Below are 22,273 nucleotides of genomic sequence, written 5' to 3' on the forward strand. Positions count from 1 at the left end.
TGGAAAGGGAAAGCGTGTGTGCACTGTGCATTATTGATTCACATGTTTGTTCAGACAATAGAGATATTTCCGACCTCGCAGATTGGCGTTTCCTCAAATGACAACATACAGAAATCATGAATATGAATCATTGCAGAAAATATACAAACAACCATAACAGCACCATGACTTCGAATATCACCACTGCTTATTTGGTATTATCAAAAAGTAGAACAACCTCTGCAGCTAATGTAGCTAACTGTACTCTCACAAACTCGAGGACTACATAAACATAGTGAAAATCAAAACTTACATGGAGAAAATCTTACACAGCGTGGATAGATTCTCTATGCCGTGCCATTGCTAGACTTTGGAGGTAAGAAGGCCTCCCACCATCCAGACTCGTATTTTGGGTATGGAGCTGTCCATTTGTCAGGCTTATCAAAATTCAACTCAGCAGGGTTAGAAGCGAGTGCTTCTTCAAGTGTTTCTGCATCGAACTGCTCTGCTAAAACCCTGTCCAGCCTTAGTTTCATGAATCTGAGAGCAAAAGAGGAGATAAACATGAGACCATTGACGGTTTATTATTGAACTGATGCTGCTTCCAGTTTAAGCTGAAACAGAATCGGCAAGAACAAAATCCACACAGATGCTGATTATCTCGGTTATTGTTTGTCTTAAGACTGTTCATGTGGACAAAAGCAAAACAAATAGGGTTGTCTCAAAGCAAACCATACCAGCTGAACATGAAAAATCAACAGGACGATTGGATGCACACAGTCAGCATCCATTGGTGGTGTCATGTTTGTCAATTCTATCATCACATAAGTTTCTTTATGTTCCTTCAGTTTCCTTTTACTCGCTTCCCCATCTAATCACTATTTTCAGAATGCAATCCACTCATAACCAGATCATACCCGTTAGTGAATGGAGGTAGATAAAGCAACAAAACCTCCAAAGTACTACTCCCTCCGATCCATAATAAGTGTCAGGACTTTAGTTCAAATTTGAACAAAAGTCCCGACACTTATTATGGATTAGAGGGAGTACTAATCAATTGCTATGTGTAGGAATATAGGATTATGCTATATTGAGATATATGGAAGTTGTTTAAATAGGGAAGAAATAATGCTATATTGAGATACATTGAGTATTAGAGTTAGAGATCGGATCTGTATCCTTTAGATTATTACCTAGGGGTCAAGTAATTCCTCCTATATAAGGGACATGAGATATATCGATTATGAATGAATCAATAATAGAATAGTTATCAATAATAGAATACTCCCCAGTCCCCGACGCCATGCCGTCTGACCATCTTCATAGCGGCGGTTATCCAGTTTGTTCCACCAATACACACATTCCCGCAAAAAAAAAGACTTTACCGGTGGGTCATGACGCGGAAAAAAGATCCAAAGCACTAGGAAAGGTTATTGGGCAACTTCAAAAAGTACGGCCAAAAGCTTTGTTTTATATTTCTTACATCAGGTTCTTTTTCCTTCAAATAACCATTATGAGCTCAAACTTGACTAGTGGCAGCATCTAGACATGCCTCATTCTTGAATCTGAACTTTACAGGAAGGGCATGCATGAATATGAACCAAACTAGTCTCCTTTTTCGCCATATATTGTTAGTCAGAAACAGTATATTCGTGGAATCAGAATCATCTGAAGCAAATTGAAGTATGTAGAGGGCTCATCAACCTACATCACTACATGTACATTTGAAAGTGCATGCTTTTGCTGACACACATTACTGCTAGCCGCCAAGCAGGAAATGGATGGGAGTTGCAGACACAAACCATTACTGATGCACTGTGTTGACATCTGCAACTGGATATATACCATACTGCAGTACTGCATGCCACGATGCCAATGGCATATGGGCACTGGGCACGATAGGCAACTACCGTAAAGTCAGCTCTTACTAGTTGCAATTCGCAAAGTGTTACAGGGAAAGCATGCATTACTCGACCTTGCAATGATGGCTGAAGAGAACCTGACTTGGTGACATACCTGATCCAGTTGCGGTCGGTGGATACAAGCGCGACGGCGGGGCGCTTGAGCCGCTTGGTGACGTTGGGGAACTTGTCAAGAAACTTGGGCTCAATCACGAGCCAGAAGTCCTGCTCCATGCTGCGCTCCTCGTAGAGCCGCAGCTTCTCCTGGAGCTGCTCCTGGAAGTGCTCCTCATCGTCCAGCATGAACTTCGCGTTCGCCACCAGGAAGTAGTACGTCCGCGGCTTCACCTCCTGTTGAAAACACCACCACCGACCGTCTCAAAATTCAGCAGGAAATTCCTTTGCGCGGGGTGGAAATGCGGAACAAGGGGAGCGTGCGGCGTGCTACGCTACTGCTTACTTTCACGGAAGAGGCTGCGGAGGCTTGCTGGTCGGATCCGACGGCGAGGGCGCGGCGGAGGCTCTTGAAACGCCTCGGCGGGCAGGAGATGGAGAGCGAGGGGGCGGGGCGACTAGAGGACGCGAAACGCGCGGCGGGGAGCGCGGACCTAGAAGGCGCGAGGGTCGCGCAGGGGCGGAGGGACAGCGTCGCCGGAGCCGCCATTGGCTCAGGGCGGAGGCACACCGCCGATGGAGTCGAACTGAACAGAGTCGAAGAGGATAGAGGAACGGAAGAAGTTGGGAATCCAGTACGGAAGTAGAGAGAACTAGAGAAGCCTTATCTGGACAGCAGTGCAGAGACCGCCTACTTGGTGATTTTGGGCCTTACCAGAGGATTTGGCAGTTTCTCCTGGGATACCATCTTGGGCTATAATCGACTCACAGGCTAAAGGACTGGTACCCAGTGTTGGGCCATCTCCTCCTACACACGTACTCCGTAGTACTGTAGTAGTGGAAAATTAATCTAAAAAAAAACGTAGTAGTGCACAAAAATGGCAATTCCTATACACCGTCCGTTGCGGCACCGATCGCCCGCGCAGCATACCCTCCTAGGCGTGTGTGTCGTGGTGGGCTAGGCCCGTTAAGGTGGAGGGTGCGGGTGGGGGTCACATCTTCCTCGTGACGGCTAACGATCTTAGGGGCGACGAGCCAGGCGACGACGAAGCCTCTAAGACCGGAGGGAGTTGCTGCGGAGAAGGAGCTGGAGTGGTTGGAGTGAGGTGGCATTCGAGCTCTAGTACTTAGGGTTGGGGTGTAGGGGTCCGGGTGGCTGTCAGACTTAGGCGTCAGGGTGGCTGGCCCAACTTAGGGTTAGGAGGGATGGTGGGGGTCCCACTAGAGCCAAAAGAGGGGAGATTTAGAGAGATGGTCTGCCCGGGGCAGATGTGAAGGAGATATGCCCTAGAGGCAATAATAAAGTGGTTATTATTTATATCTTTATGTTTATGATAAATGTTTATATATCATGCTAGAATTGTATTAACCGACACATTAGTACATGTGTGATATGTAGACAAACAAGAAGTCCCTAGTATGCCTCTTAAACTAGCTTGTTGATTAATGGATGATTAGTTTCATAATCATGAACATTGGATGTTATTAATAACAAGGTTATGTCATTGTGTGAATGATGTAATGGACACACCCAATTAAGCGTAGCATAAGATCTCGTCATTAAGTTATTTGCTATAAGCTTTCGATACATAGTTACCTAGTCCTTATGACCATGAGATCATGTAAATCACTTATACCGGAAAGGTACTTTGATTACACCAAACACCACTGCGTAAATGGGTGGCTATAAAGGTGGGATTAAGTATCCGGAAAGTATGAGTTGAGGCATATGGATCAACAGTGGGATTTGTCCATCCCGATGACGGATAGATATACTCTGGGCCCTCTCGGTGGAATGTCGTCTAATGTCTTGCAAGCATATGAATGAGTTCATAAGAGACCACATACCACGGTACGAGTAAAGAGTACTTGTCAGGAGACGAGGTTGAACAAGGTATAGAGTGATACCGAAGATCAAACCTCGGACAAGTAAAATATCGCGAGACAAAGGGAATTGGTAATATATGTGTATGGTTCATTCGATCACTAAAGTCATCGTTGAATATGTGGGAGCCATTATGGATCTCCAGATCCCGCTATTGGTTATTGGTCGGAGTGAGTACTCAACCATGTCCGCATAGTTCTCGAACCGTAGGGTGACACACTTAAAGTTGGATGTTGAAATGGTAGTTCTTGAATTATGGAATGAAGTTCGAATATTTGTTCGGAGTCCGGATGAGATCCCGGACATCACGAGGAGTTCGAATGGTCCGGAGACTAAGATTCATATATAGGATGTCATTTTATGTGAAATAAAATGTCGCGGAAGGTTCTATGGAAGGTTCTAGAAGGTTCTAGAAAAATCCGGAAGAAACCACCAAGGAAGGTGGAGTCCACAAGGGACTCCACCTCCATGGCCGGCCAGCCCTAGTGGGGGTGGAGTCCCAAGTGGACTCCACCATAGGGGGCCGGCCACCCCCCCACATGGGAGGTGGGAATCCCACCTTTGGGTGGGAGTCCTAGTTGGGCTAGGTTTGCCCCCTCCTATGGAAGGTTTTGGTTTCGGGTCTTATTCGAAGACTTGGACACCAACACTTGGGATCCACCTATATAATGAGGGGCCAAGGGAGGGGGCCGGCCACCCCAAGACCATAGCTTGGCCGCCCCCCTTGAGTGGCCGGCCACCCCCTCCCACACCCTAGCTTTGCTCCTCCACTTCATATTGTCCGGTTTGCTGAGCGAAGCTCCGCCGGACTTCCACACCGCCACCGACACCACGCCGTCGTCTTTGTCGGATTCAAGAGGAGCTACTACTTCCGCTGCCCGCTGGAACGGGGAGGTGGACGTCGTCTTCATCAACAACCGAACGTGTGACCGAGTACGGAGGTGCTTTGCCCGTTCGTGGCGCCGGAACCGATCGTGATCAAGATCTTCTACGCGCTTTTGCAAGCGGCAAGTGATCGTCTACCGCAGCAACAAGAGCCTCATCTTGTAGGCTTTGGAATCTCTTCAAGGGTGAGACTCGATACCCCCTCGTTGCTACCGTCTTCTAGATTGCATCTTGGCTTGGATTGCGTGTTCGCGGTAGGAAAATTTTTGTTTTCTATGCAACGTTATCCTACAAAGTGGTATCGAGCCGTGTCTATGCATAGATGGTTGCACGAGTAGAACACAATGGTTTGTGGGCGTTGATGCTCTTGTTATCTTTAGTTTGAGTACTTTGCATCTTTATGGCATAGTGGGATGAAGCGGCTCGGACTAACTTTACATGACCGCGTTCATGAGACTTGTTCCTCGTTCGACATGCAACTTGTATTGCATAAGAGGCTTTGCGGGTGTCTGTCTCTCCTACTATAGTAAAGATTCAATTTACTCTTCTATTGAAAACATTAGTATCAACGTTGTGGTTCATGTTCGTAGGTAGATTAGATCTCTCTCGAAAACCCTAAACCACGTAAAATATGCAAACCAAATTAGAGACGTCTAACTTGTTTTTGCAGGGTTTGGTGATGTGATATGGCCATGATATGATGATGAATATGTATGAGATGATCATTATTGTATTGTGGCAACCGGCAGGAGCCTTATGGTTGTCTTTAAATTTCATGTTGAGTAGTATTTCAAAGTAGTTGTAATAGTTGCTACATGGAGGACAAACATGAAGACGGTGCCATTGACCTTGGTGCTACGCCGACGATGATGGAGATCATGCCCGAAGATGATGGAGATCATATCCGTGCTTTGGAGATGAAGATCAAAGGCACAAGAACAAAAGGGCCATATCATATCACATATGAACCGCATGTGATGTTAATCCTTTTTATGCATCTTATTTTGCTTAGATCGCGACGGTAGCATTATAAGATGATCCCTCACTAAAATCTCAAGATAATAAAGTGTTCATCCTCAGTAGCACCGTTATTAAGTCTTATCGTTTCGAAGCATCTCGTGATGATCGGGTGTGATAGATTCGATAAGTACATACAACGGGTGCAAGACAGCTTTGCACATGCGGATACTAAGGTGGCCTTGACGAGCCTAGCATGTACGGACATGGTCTCGGAACACGTGATACCGAAAGGTAGAGCATGAATCATATGGTTGATATGATGAACACTATGAGTGTTCGCCATTGAAATCACACCTTTTCTCGTGATGATCGGGTTTAGGTGCGGTGGATTTGGTTCGTGTGATCACTAAGACAATGCGAGGGATATTGTTTTGAGTGGGAGTTCACCTAGGGTTTTAATTATGTTGAATTAAAATTTGAACTCAATTTGTCATAAACTTAGTCTAAACTATTGCAAATATATGTTGTAGAGATGGCGTCCTCAATCAATTTTAATCAGTTCCTAGAGAAAGAGAAACTTAAGAGCAACGGTAGCAACTTCACCGATCGGTTCCGTCATGTGAGGATCTTCCTCTCGGCGGAAATCTGCAATTTATGCTTGATGCACCGCTAGGTGACCCTCCCGCAGAAGATGAATCCGATGAAGTAAAAGCTGTTTACGCAACTCGGAAAACTCGGTACTCTCAAGTCTGGTGTGCCATCCCGTGCAGCCTCTGGAATCCGATCTTCAAAAACGTTTTGAGCACCATGATCCTCATGAGTTGATGAATGAGCTGAAAGCTATATTCGAGACTCATGCGGTGATGGAATGCTATGAAGCATCGAAACATTTCTTCAATTTGTATGATGAAAGAAGGCAGCTCCGTTAGTGAGCACATGCTCGCCATGACCGGGCATGCGAAGAAACTCGATGACTTGGGAATAGTGATTCCTAACAGATCGGGGATTAATCGTGTCCTTCAATCACCGCCACCAAGTTACAAGAACTTTGTGATGAACTACAATATGCGTAACATGAACAAGGAGTTACTCGAACTCTTTGGCATGCTAAAAGCTGCGAGATTGAGATCAAGAAAGAGCACCAAGTGTTGATGGTCAACAAGACCACCAGCTTTCAAGAAACAGGGCAAGTCTAAGGGAAAATTCAAGAAGGGTGGCAAGAAAGCTGCCACGCCTCCTATGAAACCTAAGAACGGCCCTAAGCCCGATCTGAGTGCTATTATCGCAAGGAGAAGGGACAACTGGAAGCGTAATTGCTCCAAGTATCCGGCTGATCCGAAGAGCGGCCTTGTCAAGAAGAAGAAAGAAGGTATATCTGATATACATGTTATAGATGTTTATCTCACTAGTTCTCGTTCTAGTACACGGGTATTTGATACCGGTTCGGTTGCTCATATTTGTAACTCGAAACAGAACTAAAGAATAAACGACAACTACCGAAAGATGAAGTGACGATGCGCGTTGGAAATGGATCCAAGGTCAATGTGATCGCAGTCGGCACACTTCCTCTACATCTACCTTCGGGATTAGTTTTAAGCCTAAATAATTGCTATTATGTACTGCGTTGAGCATGAACATTATATCCGGATCTTGTTTAATGCAAGACGGTTATTCATTCAAGTCTGAGAATAATGGTTGTTCTATTTTTATGAATAATATCTTTTATGGTCGAGCACCACAAAAGAATGGCTTATTTCGTTAGATCTCGATAGTAGTGATACGCACATACATAACATTGATGCTAAGCGAATTAAACTTAATGATAATTCTACTTATATGTGGCACTGTCGTCTTGGTCATATTGGAGTGAAACGCATGAAGAAACTCCATACTGATGGATTACTTGAATCACTTGACTTTAAGTCACTTGATAGATGCGAAGCATGTCTAATGGGAAAAATGACAAAGACTCCATTTTCTGGTATGATGGAGCGAGCTACTGACTTATTAGAAATCATACATACCGATGTATGTGGACCAATGAGCGTAGCATCGCGCGGTGGTTATCGTTATGTTCTAACCTTCACAGATGATCTGAGTAGATATGGGTATATCTATTTCATGAAACATAAATCCGAAACTTTCGAGAAGTTTAAGGAATTTCAAAGTGAAGTAGAAAATCAACGTAACAAGAAGATCAAATTTCTACGATCTGATCGTGGAGGTGAATATCTGAGTTATGAGTTTGGCATGCATTTAAAGAAATGCGGAATACTTTCACAATTGACACCGCCGGGAACACCTCAACGAAACGGTGTGTCCGAACGTCGTAATCGAACTCTCTTAGATATGGTTCGTAGTATGATGTCTCTTACTGATTTGCCGTTATCATTTTGGAGTTATGCATTAGAGATAGCCGCATTCACTTTAAATAGAGCACCATCAAAATCCGTAGAAACGACACCGTATGAATTATGGTTTAATAAGAAACCTAAGCTGTCGTTCCTGAAAGTTTGGGGTTGCGAAGCCTATGTAAAGAAGTTACAACCGGACAAGCTAGAACCCAAAGCGGAGAAATGCGTCTTCATAGGTTATCCTAAGGAAACTATAGGATACACTTTCTATCACAGATCCGAAGGCAAAATCTTTGTTGCTAAGAACGGAACCTTTCTTGAGAAAGAATTTCTCACTAAAGAAGTGACTGGAAGAAAAGTAGAACTCGATGAGATTGATGAATCTATACTCGTTGATCGAGTAGCGCAAAGATCGAAGTTGTACTGTACCGCCTACACCGGCAACAGAGGAAGCTAATGATAATGATCATGAAACTTCGAACGAGGAAACTACGAACCTCGCAGATCGACAAGGGAACGTGCCACTCTGATTGGTATGATCCTTGTCTAAATGTCATGATTGTGGATAACAATGATGAGGACCCTGCGACGTATGAAGAAGCAATGATGAGCCCAGATTCCAACAAATGGCAAGAAGCCATGAAATCCGAAATGGGATCCATGTATGATAACAAAGTATGGACTTTGGTAGACTTACCTGATAGCCGAAAGGCTGTCGAAAATAAATGGATCTTCAAGAGAAAAACAGATGCTGATGGTAATATTACTGTCTATAAAGCTCGACTTGTCGCAAAGGGTTTCCGAGCAAATTCAAGGAGTTGACTACGATGAGACTTTCTCACCCGTAGCGAAGCTGAAATCTGTGAGGATTTTGTTAGCAATAGCTGCATTTTTCGATTATGAGATTTGGCGAGATGGATGTCAAAACGGCGTTCCTTAATGGAGACATTGAGGAAGAGTTGTATATGGTACAACCCAAAGGTTTTGTCGATCCTAAAAATGCCGACAAAGTATGCAAACTTCAGCGTTCAATCTATGGACTGAAGCAAGCATCGAGAAGTTGGAACCGACGCTTTGATAAGGTGATCAAAGACTTCGGGTTTATACGGTGTCATGGAGAGGCTCGTATTTACAAGAAAGTGAGTGGGAGCTCGTAGCATTCCCGATATTATATGTAGATGACATATTATTGATCGGGAATGATATAGAACTATTAAGCAGTGTTAAGGGTTATTTGAATAATAGTTTTTCAATGAAAGACCTTGGTGAAGCATCGTATATATTAGGCATCAAGATTTATAGAGATAGATCAAGACGTCTAATAGGGCTATCACAGAGTACATATCTGGACAAGATTCTAAAGAAGTTTAGAATGGACGAAAGTAAGAAAGGGTTCTTACCTATGTTACTGTGCAAGGTATTGAGTAAAACTCAAGGACCGGCTACGGCAGAAGAAAGAGAAAGGATGTGTAACATCCCCTATGCCTCAAGAGGGGATCTATCATGTATGCCATGCTATGTACTAGACCGGATATAGCACATGCCGTTAGTTTGACTAGCAGATATCAAAGTGATCCAGGAATGGAACACTCGGACAGCGGTCAAGAATATCCCGAAGTACTTGAAAAGAACTAAGGATATGTTTCTTTGTTATGGAGGTGACCAAGAGCTCGTTGTAAACGGTTACACCGATGCAAGTTGGAACACTGATCCCGATGACTCTAAGTCACAATCTGGTACGTGTTTATATTGAATGGTGCTGCAAAGAAGTCGGGCAAGCTCGAAGCGGTGCACGGTGGCGAAGTCTTCAACAGAATCGTAGTACATAGCGGCTTCGAGGCTTCATCGGAAGCGGTATGGATGAAGAGGTTCATTGTAGAGCTCGGTGTGGTGCCGAGTGCATTGGACCCATTAATCATTTATCGTGATAACATGGGTGCCATCGCCAATGCACAAGAGCCAAGGTCACACAAGAGGCTGAAGCATATCAAGCTGCGTTACCACTCGATTCGCGAGTACATCGAAGATGGAGAAGTAAAGATTTGCAAAGTACACACTGATCTGAATGTAGCAGATCCGTTGACTAAAGCTCTCCCTAGGGCAAAGCATGACCAACACCAGAATGCCATGGGTGTTAGGTATATTACAATGTAATCTAGATTATTGACTCTAGTGCAAGTGGGAGACTGAAGGAGATATGCCCTAGAGGCAATAATAAAGTGGTTATTATTTATATCTTTATGTTTATGATAAATGTTTATATATCATGCTAGAATTGTATTAACCGACACATTAGTACATGTGTGATATGTAGACAAACAAGAAGTCCCTAGTATGCCTCTTAAACTAGCTTGTTGATTAATGGATGATTAGTTTCATAATCATGAACATTGGATGTTATTAATAACAAGGTTATGTCATTGTGTGAATGATGTAATGGACACACCCAATTAAGCGTAGCATAAGATCTCGTCATTAAGTTATTTGCTATAAGCTTTCGATACATAGTTACCTAGTCCTTATGACCATGAGATCATGTAAATCACTTATACCGGAAAGGTACTTTGATTACACCAAACACCACTGCGTAAATGGGTGGCTATAAAGGTGGGATTAAGTATCCTAAAGTATGAGTTGAGGCATATGGATCAACAGTGGGATTTGTCCATCCCGATGACGGATAGATATACTCGGGCCCTCTCGGTGGAATGTCGTCTAATGTCTTGCAAGCATATGAATGAGTTCATAAGAGACCACATACCACGGTACGAGTAAAGAGTACTTGTCAGAGACGAGGTTGAACAAGGTATAGAGTGATACCGAAGATCAAACCTCGGACAAGTAAAATATCGCGAGACAAAGGGAATTGGTAATATATGTGTATGGTTCATTCGATCACTAAAGTCATCGTTGAATATGTGGGAGCCATTATGGATCTCCAGATCCCGCTATTGGTTATTGGTCGGAGTGAGTACTCAACCATGTCCGCATAGTTCTCGAACCGTAGGGTGACACACTTAAAGTTGGATGTTGAAATGGTAGTTCTTGAATTATGGAATGAAGTTCGAATATTTGTTCGGAGTCCCGGATGAGATCCCGGACATCACGAGGAGTTCCGGAATGGTCCGGAGAATAAGATTCATATATAGGATGTCATTTTATGTGAAATAAAATGTCGCGGAAGGTTCTATGGAAGGTTCTAGAAGGTTCTAGAAAAATCCGGAAGAAACCACCAAGGAAGGTGGAGTCCACAAGGGACTCCACCTCCATGGCCGGCCAGCCCTAGTGGGGGTGGAGTCCCAAGTGGACTCCACCATAGGGGGCCGGCCACCCCCCCCCACATGGGAGGTGGGAATCCCACCTTTGGGTGGGAGTCCTAGTTGGGCTAGGTTTGCCCCCTCCTATGGAAGGTTTTGGTTTCGGGTCTTATTCGAAGACTTGGACACCAACACTTGGGATCCACCTATATAATGAGGGGCCAAGGGAGGGGGCCGGCCACCCCAAGACCATAGCTTGGCCGCCCCCCTTGAGTGGCCGGCCACCCCCTCCCAAACCCTAGCTTTGCTCCTCCACTTCATATTGTCCGGTTTGCTTAGCGAAGCTCCGCCGGACTTCTACACCGCCACCGACACCACGCCGTCGTGCTGTCGGATTCAAGAGGAGCTACTACTTCCGCTGCCCGCTGGAACGGGGAGGTGGACGTCGTCTTCATCAACAACCGAACGTGTGACCGAGTACGGAGGTGCTGCCCGTTCGTGGCGCCGGAACCGATCGTGATCAAGATCTTCTACGCGCTTTTGCAAGCGGCAAGTGATCGTCTACCGCAGCAACAAGAGCCTCATCTTGTAGGCTTTGGAATCTCTTCAAGGGTGAGACTCGATACCCCCTCGTTGCTACCGTCTTCTAGATTGCATCTTGGCTTGGATTGCGTGTTCGCGGTAGGAAAATTTTTGTTTTCTATGCAACGTTATCCTACAAGATGACCGGCGGAGGTGGCAGCTCGGGCAGGGTGGTGTTGCGAGGCATCCCGGCAGCGACCCCGACCATGGGTGGCGGGTGGGAGGGTCGACGACAAGGAGGAGAATCTCTGTGGCGCGGGAGTTGTCTTTGTCTATGTGTTATCACCAGATTTTGGCCAAATCAGGAGGTGGGCCGTAAGGGAGATGGGCTTGGAAGATTACACGTGGAAGATCTCTGAAGCGGCCTTGCACGAGGAGTTTGGGCTAGATTGCCCGTGTATCTTTAATTATGGTAGATTGTATCTTAGATTAAAAGTTAGAGTTTGTATCGTGCACGGTGGGGATTATTCCCACGTTAGAAAGTCCCCTGGACTATAAATATGTATCTAGGGTTTATGGAATAAACAACAACCAACGTTCAACCAACAAATCAATCTCGGCGCATCGCCAACTCCTTCGTCTCGAGGGTTTCTACCGGTAAGCAACATGCTGCCTAGATCGCATCTTGCGATCTAGGCAGCACAAGCTCCACGTTGTTCATGCGTTGCTCGTACTGAAGCCTTTTTGATGGCGAGCAACGTAGTTATCATAGATGTGTTAGGGTTAGCATAGTTCTTCGCGTAACATGCTATCGTAGTGCAACCCTTGCATATCTAGCCGCCCTTACACCTATCTTAGGTGTAGGGGCGGCACCCCGCTTGATCATTATTTAGTAGATCTGATCCGTTACGGTTGCTCCTTGTTCATCAAGGATTAGTTTAATATCTGCAATAGTTAGGCCTTACAAAGGGCTGGAGGATCCAGCGGCACGTAGGGTGTCGTTCGCTAGTCCTAGACAGGATGTTCCGGGGATCAACCTCGTGTTGGTTTTTAGGCCTTATCTAGGATCGGCTTATGATCACCGTGCGTGGCCGCGAGGCCCAATCCTGAGTAGGATGATCCGATTATGCGGTGAAAACCCTAAATCGTCGTAGATCTCATTAGCTTTATCTTGATCAAGCAGGACCACCATATATTCGTGCACCTCGTACGAATCATGGGTGGATCGGCTCCTTGAGCCGATTCACGGATAACCCGAGAGCCGATCGAGGCTCGTATTTAATGTTTACGTGTATGCCATGCAGGAAACTAAGCGAGGCATCTCCATCACCTTCCCGACCAGGTATAGGTCGGTGGCACGCCCTTGCATCAGCATCGGACGTGTGTACCAGAAGGCTTTGCGGGCCGTCGCTCGGAGGGACCTCGGCCAGCCGCAGCCCTAGGTTGTTCCCGGCTCTACTGTGTTGCCCGTCGCTGCCCGCCGGTGGGTTTTGGCAGCAACACATTCTGGCACGCCCGGTGGAACCAGCTTCTACATCAACCACATCGCCATCTACATCTGAGATGGCGGACGGCACGCCAGTCACGTACGAGGATCTGACCGACGAGCTCAAGAAGAAGTATGACGAGATCAAAGTCATCCTCGAAGCCGACCTCATCGGCTCTTTCCACGTAACCCGTTCACATGGCATCGGTGGAAGGGGTTCTCGCCTAATGGTGCACTAGATGGGATAGACCTCTCTGCCCCGTCGGAAGAACGCACCAGGTCCCTGCGGCAGGAGATCAACTACTTGGTGGCTCACTCGCTACACCGCCACTCTGAGAACCTGGTCAACACGTTGGAGCGTGTCGCTCTTCGCGTGATCCAGGAGATCATGAGGCACCAGTACTCGTCGTCAGGACCAGCTCTCGGGACGCATCAAGGAGAGTTGCCACTCCAGTCCCGTCCACCGCCGCCATTTGCGTTGGCAGCACCAGAGTGCCGGCTTCACCGGCATTCGTCGTCTACAAGATCGGTGGTGACCCTAGTGACTACCGCTTCTTGCCTCGAGGCGCCTAAGGAGATCCTCACAAATACACGTGCACGTATGTGCCGGATGGCGGTAATCGGGCGCTCACAAACCAGGCCACAACATCAGGGACTTACGGGAAAACAGGAGGGACGTCGCAACAACAGATCTTGAGAAGCGTACGTGGCTAACCAAGTACGCCACCCCGACGAACCTCCGCAGCTCAGCTCCTGCGGTTGGCTCGTAGCTGGAAAAGCAAACATGGCTGGCTAAGTACGCCACCCCGGCGAATCTTCGTAGTTCAACTCCCGCAGCCAAGACAATGGATCAGATCAGCACCATATCGAGAGATCAGTTCGGCATGGTGCCGAAAAGGAGGGCAATCGGCTATTCCAAGCCGTACCCCGACGACTACGAGATGATCCTGCTACCACCTAAATATCGGCTCCCTGATTTCTCCAAATTCAGTGGATCAGATGGTTCCAGCTCCATCGAGCACGTAGGCCGATATTTGGCACAACTAGGACCGGCCTCAGTGTCGGATCAGCTACGCGTGAGGCTCTTCTCACAGTCCCTCACGGGATCGGCTTTCGGGTGGTACACCTCGTTGCCACCAGACTCCATCCGGACTTGGAAGCAGTTGGAAGAACAGTTCCATATGCAGTACCATTCAGAGGCTTCCGAGTCCGGCATTGCCGATCTAGCACAACTACGTCAGAAGCGCGGAGAAACTGTGACAGAATACATCCAGCGCTTCAGGAATCTTAGGAACCGATGTTATTCGGTTCGTATAACTGAAAAGGAAGCAGTCGAGTTGGCAGTAGCGGGCCTTGCAACACCGCTCAAGGACATGGCCTCCTGCGTACTATCCCTCACCGGCGCACATGGTTCGTAAACCGTCGGCATATGAACAGCGCCACCCGGACTGTACCAGGACAAATTCAAGCGTGCGTAGTCCTGGTCGATGCAGAGGAAGACGAAGTTTCGCGGGAGATCAAGAGATAGCAGTGGCTGAATGGACTCGGGAGGAACCCCCGTGTCCTGCAAATGGGTAAAGCCACCAGGCCCGCCCCGGGGGTTTGATTTTGACGTGACCAAAACTGAGCAAATCTTCGACCTCCTGCTCAAGGAGAAGCAGTTGACGATTCCCGAAGGCCTCAAATTCCCCACGGTGCAAGAGCTGAACGGAAAGCCATACTGCAAATGGCATAACTCGCTCTCCCATGCCACCAACGACTGCAGGGTATGGCGTCAGCACATCCAAGCGGCGATAGAAAAAGGGCGTCTGATTTTCAATCAGTGCGCCATGAAGGTCGACACCCAACCCTTCCCCGCCGTTAACATGGTAGAATGCACTTACCCTGAAGGTTGCCAGCCAGGGTCCTCGTTCAGCATCAACATGGTAGGACCTGGGCACCACTCTGGAAAGGATGGAGACGAGGGCAGCTGCTCTCGTAGCAAGGACACAGAGGAGGCCGCTCCACGCGATCGGCTCCGTCATGATGGCAAGCGCTACGTCACAGAGGGAGAAGTGAAGAACATGAGATATCAGCGACCCCTCTCTGATCACCTCCTCAACAAATATGTGAGTCAGTATGACCAACGCCGATGATCCAGCGATGATGATGAAAGAGATCGTCTGGCTAGAGAAGCCAGAAGATATCGTCGGCATGATCGCGATGAGGAGGAGCACGAGCGCCGTGCCAAAGAAAAATCAAGGGAGCAAGACGACAACGACAGCATCGGGACTGCCCTTCTTCGTACACCGCTGGGATTCAGGAATGAGCCGATTGCCCACAATCGGCAATTGCCCAGAATGCAACCAGAAGAAGAAGGAGGCAGCCAACGTGTCTGTGTTCAGGCGCTTAGGGCCTCTCCCGCCACAAAGCAAACGCGCTGAGTCCCCTCGGTGGGCAGATCTCGAGGATTCAGAAGATGAGGGACAAGAAGAAGAAGACAGGTACCACCGGCCAAGGTGGTGCCCTGATGGACTTAGCCGTTCACAAAAGCGCAGGGTTCAGCGATTGCGCGGCCTGGAGGAAGCCGAAAGGTTATACTTGCATACGTTAAGGAAGGCACGACCTGATCTGGCTGCGAAAGTTCAGCGAACCCTGGACGAAGAGGGTCGTCCACGGAAAATGGAGTGGCGCCCCAAGCAAAGGAAAGCCGATGATGAAACATCGGCTGGTACAAACATGGTGCTCGTCCTTCCGACGGAGCTTAGTGCTCCACGATTACACGATGCACTCCAGGTGGACGACGGCAAGCGCATCAAGTCAGAGGTTGGGCTGGTTTTATCCACCAGCCTGACCGAGTAGCTGAAGCAAAGCGATGAGCAAACGTGGCGAGGCTGATCCTTGTGATCGGCCCCAAAAATTATGAAGGAGCATTACAGAACCTTCAGTCAGCGCTTCAATCATTATGGTGGCCGATCCCAGTAATCGGCCAAAATTATCTTCACCACATGTTCTGCTTGTGTTCAGCATCGAGCTACTGGGCAGCGGCCACGTCGGCGGATGAAAGTTAGCACGAATCCTCGCGGAGCCGACGTGCAAGTGCAGTGCCCTGGCTAACCACAAAAGCCGATATCTGCAGTCATCTGGCAGATTCGGCTCGGGGGGCATATAGTCAGATGAACATGTGCAGATAAACATGTGTAAACATGTGTGTAAACATGTGTGCAGTGAAACACTGGGAGCCGATTAGGAAAAATCGGCCAGTAAAATTTTTTTTATAGCCGATGCAAGGGCATCGACTTTAGAATTAAGAAACAAAGCCGATGCGCAGCCATCAACTCTAGTACAGTTACACAAGACCAAGACCTACTGGCTATGTGCTCAAAGTTCACATCAACATCGACGTTCAGTGGAATAAAGCTGATCAACGATCTGTGCATCCTCGCCGGCATTCTCGCCTTGATTAAGGCTCGGGGGGCAGCTAACTTGGTAGATGTTCTGTTTTGGGAGCCGATTGGAGTCGCATCGACTGACCCTGCATCGTGATCTTCTCTGAAAGTAGTTCAGGTGTTGCAAAAGAAAACTGCTAAAGCTACGGAGAGGAACCGGAAAAGGAGGCCGTCGGCTTTACAGGTTTTGGACCGTCCTGTCGCTGCAAGAAAAGGAAAGGGACTGGATTCTCAAAATAGCCGATGAGTAGTCATCGGCTAAGGGATTGCGAAAAATTATGGTCAGATATCAAATCGCAGCCTGAATTTGAGAAGAGCTTGACTGACGGGCTAATCGACATGTGAGTCCGGCTTCACGGGCGTCCAAAAGAAAAGGAATCCGATACGTTGCTATCGGTCTTGGCATGACAGGCGGAAGGAATGAAATTGGATTAATTGAAAGAACAATTTTCATTAATTCAAAGGAGCGGCTTTACAAGAAAGAGCCGATGGCTCTCAAAAGAAGGATCTAGCGCCTAGTGCACTGCTACTACTAGTCCTACTCTACTAGTCGTCGCTGTCCTCATCATCGCCGTCGTCGATGTCGTCGGCGCTGCTCCCAGGAAGCTCCTCGTCGCTGCTACCCCAGCCTTTGGCCGGAGCTTCGTCTTCCTCGTCATCATCATCATCCTCGCTGTCCACCCAGGAGCGGAAGCGCTTGGTCGGCGGATACCCGATGGAGGAGGAGGATTCATCCTCCTCCTCTTCCTCCTCGTCATCATCATCGTCCTCACTGTCCGCCCAAGCGCGGAATCGCTTGGCCGGCAGAAGCTTAGCGGGGGAAGGGGGGCCGCCCTCCTCTTTTCCTTCCTCTTCCTCTACTTCTTCCCCCTTCCCGTTGGGGGAGGTGGGTTTCGCCCAAGGATGGAGGTCGTCTTCACTTTCGCTTATCAGCTCCCCATCGATGAGGAACTTGAGGTCCTCTTCCCCATCGGTCAGAGGCAGGTCGTCCACTGGCGCGTGGTCAGAGTTCCACTCCGGCTCGCTCGTAGAGAAGGACTGGAGGGAGAGGCCGGAGGAGATAGAGGAAGAGGAAGGCATCGCTACAGAGGAAGAGGGTTTTTTGGTGCCGATGGCTGGAACAGAGGAAGGGGATGAAGTGGGCTAATCAATCGGCACGGTTAAATAATGAGAAGCCTGGTGGAAATTTAATGCCATCGCAGTTTCCGAGGAAGTGATGCCAAAGCTATCGAATTTTGCAGAGAAGCTGAAAAGACAGGGCATCATGATGAAGAATACTGCGACAGGTCTGCTCTGCCACGAGATGACCCTTTGAAGGAAAAACAGAGTGGTTTTGAAATTATCATTGCCAAAACCAGGGGGGCATGTGTTATCACCAGATTTTGGCCAAATCAGGAGGTGGGCCGTAAGGGAGATGGGCTTGGAAGATTACACGTGGAAGATCTCTGAAGCGGCCTTGCACGAGGAGTTTGGGCTAGATTGCCCGTGTATCTTTAATTATGGTAGATTATATCTTAGATTAAAAGTTAGAGTTTGTATCGTGCACGGTGGGGATTATTCCCACGTTAGAAAGTCCCCTGGACTATAAATATGTATCTAGGGTTTATGGAATAAACAACAACCAACGTTCAACCAACAAATCAATCTCGGCGCATCGCCAACTCCTTCGTCTCGAGGGTTTCTACCGGTAAGCAACATGCTGCCTAGATCGCATCTTGCGATCTAGGCAGCACAAGCTCCACGTTGTTCATGCGTTGCTCGTGCGAAGCCTTTTGATGGCGAGCAACGTAGTTATCATAGATGTGTTAGGGTTAGCATAGTTCTTCGCGTAACATGCTATCGTAGTGCAACCCTTGCATATCTAGCCGCCCTTACACCTATCTTAGGTGTAGGGGCGGCACCCCGCTTGATCATTATTTAGTAGATCTGATCCGTTACGGTTGCTCCTTGTTCATCAAGGATTAGTTTAATATCTGCAATAGTTAGGCCTTACAAAGGGCTGGAGGATCCAGCGGCACGTAGGGTGTCGTTCGCTAGTCCTAGACAGGATGTTCCGGGGATCAACCTCGTGTTGGTTTTTAGGCCTTGTCTAGGATCGGCTTATGATCACCGTGCGTGGCCGCGAGGCCCAATCCTGAGTAGGATGATCCGATTATGCGGTGAAAACCCTAAATCGTCGTAGATCTCATTAGCTTTATCTTGATCAAGTAGGACCACCATATATTCGTGCACCTCGTACGAATCATGGGTGGATCGGCTCCTTGAGCCGATTCACAGGATAACCTGAGAGCCGATCGAGGCTCGTATTTAATGTTTACGTGTATGCCATGCAGGAAACTAAGCGAGGCATCTCCATCACCTTCCTGACCAGGTATAGGTCAGGTGGCACGCCCTTGCATCAGCATCGGACGTGTGTACCAGAAGGCTTTGCGGGCCATCGCTCGGAGGGACCTCGGCCAGCCGCAGCCCTAGGTTGTTCCCGGCTCTACTGTGTTGCCCGTCGCTGCCCGCCGGTGGGTTTTGGCAGCAACACTATGTCGCAAGCAAAGGAGAAGGAAGAGCGACCAAGAAGAAGAGAAGGAGGCGGTGGTGGGCCGGCCCACTATGCTCATTGATACGTTGCAAACGTATCTATAATTTTTTATGCTCCATGCTTGTTTTACACCCCAATTGATATGCATTTTTTGGAACTAACCTATTAACAAAATGTCGGAGTGCTAATTCATGTTTTCTGCTCTTTTTGTATTTCAGAAAAGTTGTACAGGAAATATTCTCGGAATTGGACGAAACAAAAGCCGAACGTCCTATTTTCCCAACACGAAGACAAAGTCCAAAGCAAAGGCGGAGGAGGGCACCAAGGTGGCCACACCATGCCATGGTGCGGGCCCACGTCTTAACGCGCCTGGCTATGGTGTGGGCCCCTCGGGTGCCCACCGACCTCGCTCTTTCGCCTATAAATTGGCATCCTCGGGAAAACCCTAAAGACCTGAGTCATATTCCCCGAAAAGTTTCGCAGCTCCGCTGCCATCGAAAACAAGTTTTGGGGGTCAGAAGTTCCTGTTCCGGCACCCTGCCGGGACGGGGATTGACCCTAGGAGCCATCTCCATCGACTCCACTGCCTCCACTTCGATTTCATAATGGTTTGTGAGTTGTTCCCCCATGGACTACGGGTTCTTGGCTGTAGCTAGTTGGTACTCTCTCTCCCATGTACTTCAATACAATGATCACATGAGCTGCCTTATATGATTGAGATCCATATGATGTAATTGATGTTGTGTTTGTTGGGATCCGATAAATTATGAAATTGTGATCAGATTATTCATCATGTTATCATACTATTATTTATTTAAGATCTTGCATGCTCTCCGGTACTTGTGGTTACCCTGATCAAGTAGTTGCATGTATCTCCAAGAGGGAGTATTTATGCTAGATAGTGGGTTGAGTCTTCCTTTAATCCGGGGGAGTGACAACAACCTCTAAGGTTGTGGATGTGCTGTTGCCACGAGGGGTAAAACAACAATGCTTTGTCCAAGAATAATTGTCTTGTTTACAGTATGCAATTTACTTAATGCAATAATCTGTTGCTTGCAACTTAATACTGAAAGCGGTGCGGATGCTAACCTCAAGGTGGATTATTAGGTACATATGCATGCTGAATAGCGGTCTGTGTATCATTTTGTAATGTCCAATTAAATACTACAGTAAACTTTATATTATCATAGCATGCATTGTCATGCTCTAACAATTATCAATTGCCCAACTGTAATTTGTTTACCCAACACATGTTATTTTTTTTTGGAGAGTTACCACTAGTGTATATAGCTGGGAACCCCGGTCCTTATGACATTGCCTCTGTGTTACTGCTTTTGCTATTGTGTTACTATTACTATTGCTCTCGTATTACTGTTACTTTCACATCACCCCTGTTACTAGTGCTTTTTCAGGTGCAGCTGAATTGATAACTCCGCCGTTAAGGCTTATAAGTATTCTGTGTATCCCCTTGTGTCGAATTAATAAATTTAGGTTTTACTTCCCTCGAAGACTGTTGCGATCCCCTATACTTGTGGGTCATCAAGACTATTTTCTGGCGCCGTTATCGGGGAGCATAATTCTACTCATAAGTTCACCTGGGGAGTACACTTTACTTGTCTCTCTGTTTTTATTTTATTTTGTATAGTTTATTTTACTTAGTTTATTTCTTTTTAGTTGTGTTTTTTTAGTTTACTTTTGTCTAGCTTATTTCTGTCTTGTTTTATTTTTCTTATATACCCGAAAATCCATAAAAATTGAAAAACCGAAAATCTAAAAAACTGTTGCTATGGAAGAACATGCTATAACCTCTATGGAACTTAAAGAATTATTTATAAAGTATAGAGAATCAATTAAGGGTGAAGTCATGAGAGGCGTGTTAAAACAACTGAATCAAATTGCTGAAATTTTGCTTAAACGCCATGATATAAATTGTTGCTCTGAACAGGATACTAAACATCTTGAATTCCAATGTGGCTTTAGTAAAGTAGTTTTAATTGTGAACTATCATTGTAATAACTATATTCATCTTGTATTTGAAGAAGTAGAACAATTTGTTTTATTTATGGGAGCTTCTAAAATAGAATCCTTCATGTTTAAAAATTATGAAAATTGTGTTGCTTGTAATAACCTTTAAGATATGGTCTCTTCTATCCTTGATTATTGCATCGAAAATGTAACACCCCAAATTTCAATAAAAAGAAAGTTAGAGAATTCCAGAAAGCAAAATTTCAAACCAACAAAAACTTTTCTTTTGCATATAGTACCATGCATAGGACTTGTGCATTTGAGTGATATGCCATGATGATTGCTTTGACTTGTATTTGATATGCTCTAAAACCCTAGTGTGATCATATGAAGATCACCAACCAAATAAATCAAATAGGAAGAAAATCCATAAAATGCAAAACCCTAAAAAGCCTCACATATGCCCGCCGGACTGTTACAACCCCTCCAGATTCCGGAATGGAAATGGGACTCCGTAGGAATGGACTTTATCACCGGACTGCCCAAATCCAGCAAAGGCAATGATTCAATATGGGTAGTTATCGATAGATTGACCAAAGTCGCCCATTTCATCGCCGTCAAAACCACCTATCAAGGCCCAAAGTTAGCTGAACTTTACATCTCCAGAATAGTCGCTCTGCACGGAACCCCCAAATCGATAGTGTCAGATAGAGGATCACAGTTCACCTCAAGGTTCTGGCAGAAAGTGCATGAAGGACTAGGCACTCGCCTAAATTTCAGCACCGCCTATCACCCTCAGACCGACGGACAGACTGAGAGAGTAAACCAGATCTTTGGAAGACATGCTTAGAGCATGCGTACTGGAATACGGATCCAAGTGGGAAGACTGCCTACCTTACGCAGAATTCTCTTACAACAATAGTTACCAAGCCAGCCTACAGATGGCCCCCTTTGAAGCCTTGTACGGAAGGAAGTGCCGTACCCCCCTGAACTGGTCAGAAGTC

General features: G+C 46.7%; 1 protein-coding gene across 1 annotated transcript; it reads right to left on the reverse strand.

Annotated features, from left to right (window-relative positions):
• Positions 1-165: 165 nt before the first annotated feature.
• On the reverse strand, positions 166-2,643 carry LOC127294952 (protein YCF54, chloroplastic). The gene is made up of 3 exons (XM_051324868.2): positions 2,341-2,643; positions 1,996-2,231; positions 166-519 (listed from the first exon to the last, which is right to left on the reverse strand). Exons 1-3 carry the CDS (start codon positions 2,542-2,544, stop codon positions 327-329), a joined length of 633 nt encoding a protein of 210 aa, XP_051180828.1. The 5' UTR covers positions 2,545-2,643; the 3' UTR covers positions 166-326.
• Between the last annotated feature and the right edge of the window lie 19,630 nt (positions 2,644-22,273).

Source organism: Lolium perenne, chromosome 4 (genome assembly GCF_019359855.2).
Source record: "Lolium perenne isolate Kyuss_39 chromosome 4, Kyuss_2.0, whole genome shotgun sequence".
NCBI classification, from domain to species: domain Eukaryota; kingdom Viridiplantae; phylum Streptophyta; class Magnoliopsida; order Poales; family Poaceae; genus Lolium; species Lolium perenne.